The sequence below is a fragment of the Nannospalax galili genome, unplaced genomic scaffold, assembly GCF_000622305.1.
Source record: "Nannospalax galili isolate Female #2095 unplaced genomic scaffold, S.galili_v1.0 scaffold732, whole genome shotgun sequence".
In the NCBI taxonomy this organism is placed as follows: Eukaryota; Metazoa; Chordata; class Mammalia; order Rodentia; family Spalacidae; genus Nannospalax; species Nannospalax galili.
In genome coordinates, this window is record NW_008330574.1 from 690,982 (window position 1) to 694,264 (window position 3,283).

At 47.9% G+C, this 3,283-nt stretch overlaps 1 protein-coding gene across 2 annotated transcripts in view; it reads left to right on the top strand.

Annotated features, from left to right (window-relative positions):
* Window positions 1-630: 630 nt before the first annotated feature.
* The window catches only part of LOC103746811 (protein CASC4), a 41,840-nt gene continuing 39,187 nt past the window's right edge, over window positions 631-3,283 (top strand). For both annotated transcript variants that reach the window (XM_017802249.2, XM_008849116.3), the window contains exon 1: window positions 631-1,215. In XM_017802249.2, coding sequence (XP_017657738.1) covers window positions 889-1,215 — 327 coding nt within the window. In that variant the 5' untranslated portion in view covers window positions 631-888. The remainder of the gene's footprint in view (window positions 1,216-3,283) is intronic.

Consider the following 3,283-nt stretch of genomic DNA (forward strand, 5'->3'; position numbering starts at 1 on the left):
CCATCAGTAACAGTGCATTAGTTACACTCATGGAAGGCAGCTTCTGGACTTTCCACTGGGAAACATAGTTGAGACAAAGGCAGCAGGGTGCTTTAAAATAGGCGCACCACATTCTGAAATTCTTTGGGTCCATGGAAGCAGTAACCTTGGAAACCAGGCTGGCAACACATCTCAAAATCCTACAGCTTCCTAAGGCTAATGTTCTCCTGCTTTTATTCAGTAGTGTTCTCGGCATTGCTATTTCATGGTCTTATGTTGTTACTCTTTTCCTTCCATATCGTGAACACAGGAAAATTTCCCACCTTTCTGGCTATCCCTTTCTTGTTGCACCTCATTAGGCCTTTCCTAGTAGGAGGCCCAATTCCTGAAAGCCAAAACCCTCGAGGGCCGGGGTAAGACGGCAGGAGCCTCATCCAGGTGACAGCAGCCGGCACATCCAGGTGCGCAGCGCATCCCAGACAGCATGAACAGGTCTCCAGAGAGCCCTCGCGAGACCCGGTTGCAAGGGGACGAGAGAAAGCCCACTATCTCGCGAGAAGAGGGGGTAGCGGAAACTCGCGAATGGCCCCCTCAGCGACCCGGCCCAAGCCGGTGGGCGGGGACCGAGGAAGTCCGCCCCCTTCCGGCTCGCGTCCCCGCCCCCAGCACTGAGGCGTCGGGCGGGTGGTCTGGCGCCGGCTGCTCCCGGTTCCCTGTGCTGGGTGCCGGCTTGGCTTCCACGATCCGAAGGCGCGCTGCGGGAGCGCGGAGGGGGCGGGGAGGCCCTGCGAGGCCCCGCCCCCTTCTGCGCGGCTGCTAGGCCGGCCTCCGGGGGCCTCTGGGTGCGGAGGCCGGAGCTTCTGGCCGCAGGTGTCGGCGAGGCTCCGGGCTGTAACCGGGTCTGGCCCCATGGTGGGTTTCGGGGCCAACCGGCGGGCTGGCCGCCTGCCGTCGTTCGTGCTGGTGGTGCTGCTAGTGGTGATCGTCGTCCTCGCCTTCAACTACTGGAGCATCTCCTCTCGCCACGTTCTGCTTCAGGAGGAGGTGGCTGAGCTGCAGGGCCAAGTCCAGCGCACCGAGGTGGCCCGTGGGCGTCTGGAGAAGCGCAATTCCGACCTCCTGCTCTTGGTGGACACGCATAAGAAACAGATCGACCAGAAGGAGGCCGACTACGGGCGCCTCAGCAGCCGGCTGCAGGCCAGGGAGGGCCTGGGCAAGCGGTGCGAGGATGACAAGGTGAGGTCGGGCCCTTTCTCCAGCCCTCGCAGAGTTTTTCTTTCCACCTCTGGGGTGGGGTATTAATATTAGCTCATCAGCAGTTGCTGTATCCCTTCCGGGATTGTAGCCTTGGGAGCTCCCCTAACCCCCAGGAACCTGGTTTTTCTTGTCAGACTTTTCCCGGTTTATCAGTGCCACATTCTCTATTCGCGCTACTGGAGACTGCCTGCAAGTTGTGATTGTCAAGAGTGGTCTATGTGTAGATGCCGCCTTTTCTCAGCTGCTGAGCTGGCAGTGGTAATCTTCTGGCCTGGTTGCCTTCCATTCACAGGCACACAGATCCGGAGTCTGCCAGGTCTGGTATGGGTATTCATTTATAGAAAAATGGGTCCTCCTCTTTTGATGGTCAACATATCTTTTTTAAGCAGCATGACGCTTTTCAAAGCTATAGGTTAATGTATTGTTAAGCAGCAAAAAAATCAGAAATTACTTTTTGTGATGAAGGTGTTAAGATAGATGGATCTGGGAACCATATCTGAGCCACACTTGTGACCTGGACGCAGTAATTCATTCATTATCTACTCAATTTGAATTGTTAATGAAATTAACAGAAATGGTAGACTGAAAATAAGTTCTTAGGAACAAAGTATTGTATTTCTGTCCTTATTGTTCTTGAAAGAAAATAAAATGTGTATGCTTATGAAGCTATTACAGCTGGTGCTTTATGCAAATAGAAAATACAAAAATTTAAATTTAAAAAGTTTAAAACTGAATTATGACCATATCTACTACAAAATAGTATTTTTCATCATTATATTGGTAGCTATATTAATAGTTTATAACTTAGGTAACTTCAATTGGTATAGCAGAATTCTGATTTATTTTTCATTACATTTGTTTACTTGTGTGTGTGTGTGTGTGTGTGTGCGCGCGCGTGTGTGCGTGCGTGCGTGTAGGCTGCAGCACATCTGTAGAGGTAGAGGACAGCTTTGTGGGTCCTGAGGATTGAACTCAGGTCATCCAGCTTGGTGCCAAGCGCGTTTACTCCCAGAATCATGTTACTGGCCCTTAGATTCATTTTTCTTTCTTTTAGTGTGCATATAAGTATGTGTGTATGTGCACATGCATGCACTATGCACTATGATGTACATGTGGCTGTCAGAGGACATCTTTTAGGAGTCAGTTCTCTCTGCCCTGTAGGTCCTGGGAATGGAACTCAGGTCAGCCTTTGGACAAGCCTCTACCTCCTGAGCTATCTCCCTGACTCCTTGGGACTCTCTTTTTTCTTTTATTTTTTTGCCTGTGTTCCTATTATTAGTTTTTACCTTGCATTTCAAAAATCAATAATAAATCATATCAAATAAGTTTCCATTAACTCGAGTTTCTTACTGTCATCATCTTCTACCTTGCTTTGTATTTCGTGAACATTGATGCTCTCAGTTGTGTCCTGTAGCTCTTTCCTCTTTACATGGCATAGACATCCTCTGAGAGGGGCAAGAGAGCCATCAGCAAGCTTATGCATATACTACACACTGAACTCTGTAAAGCCTGAACAATTTTTGACTACAGTAGATAGAAATCCATGAAGTTTTGGAATATTAAGATAAGCTCCTCAAGATGGACAAAGTGATGCACCCTTGTAATCCAGAACTTGAGAGGCCAAGGCAGGAGGATCAAAAATTCAAGACACCTGCACATGCACCCCAAAATAAAATAAAATAATACAAAAATGTTTAATGTGTTCCATGTACCATAGCGTACCTCCTGTCATAGTGCAGAAGAATGAGGCAGAGCACTATACTTGGGAAATGTCCTCAGCATCTTAACTACTTCTGATTATTTGGCTAATATTCTATGCCTCTGGATAGCAAATCAGTGTCTTCACTTGTATGCTGAGTCCATATCTTGAGCATGTTTGTTGGTGTGTTTGTTGGTAGCATGTTTGTTGGTGTGCCTATGAATATCTGTTCCTGGGGTGAATGATGAGGCTCTGAAGTGTGGAATACAAAGAGAGTCTTGGTCTCAGTCCTTTAAGTAAACTTCCATTTTAGAACTGTTTTCAATCTAGAAAATTATGGTGAATATA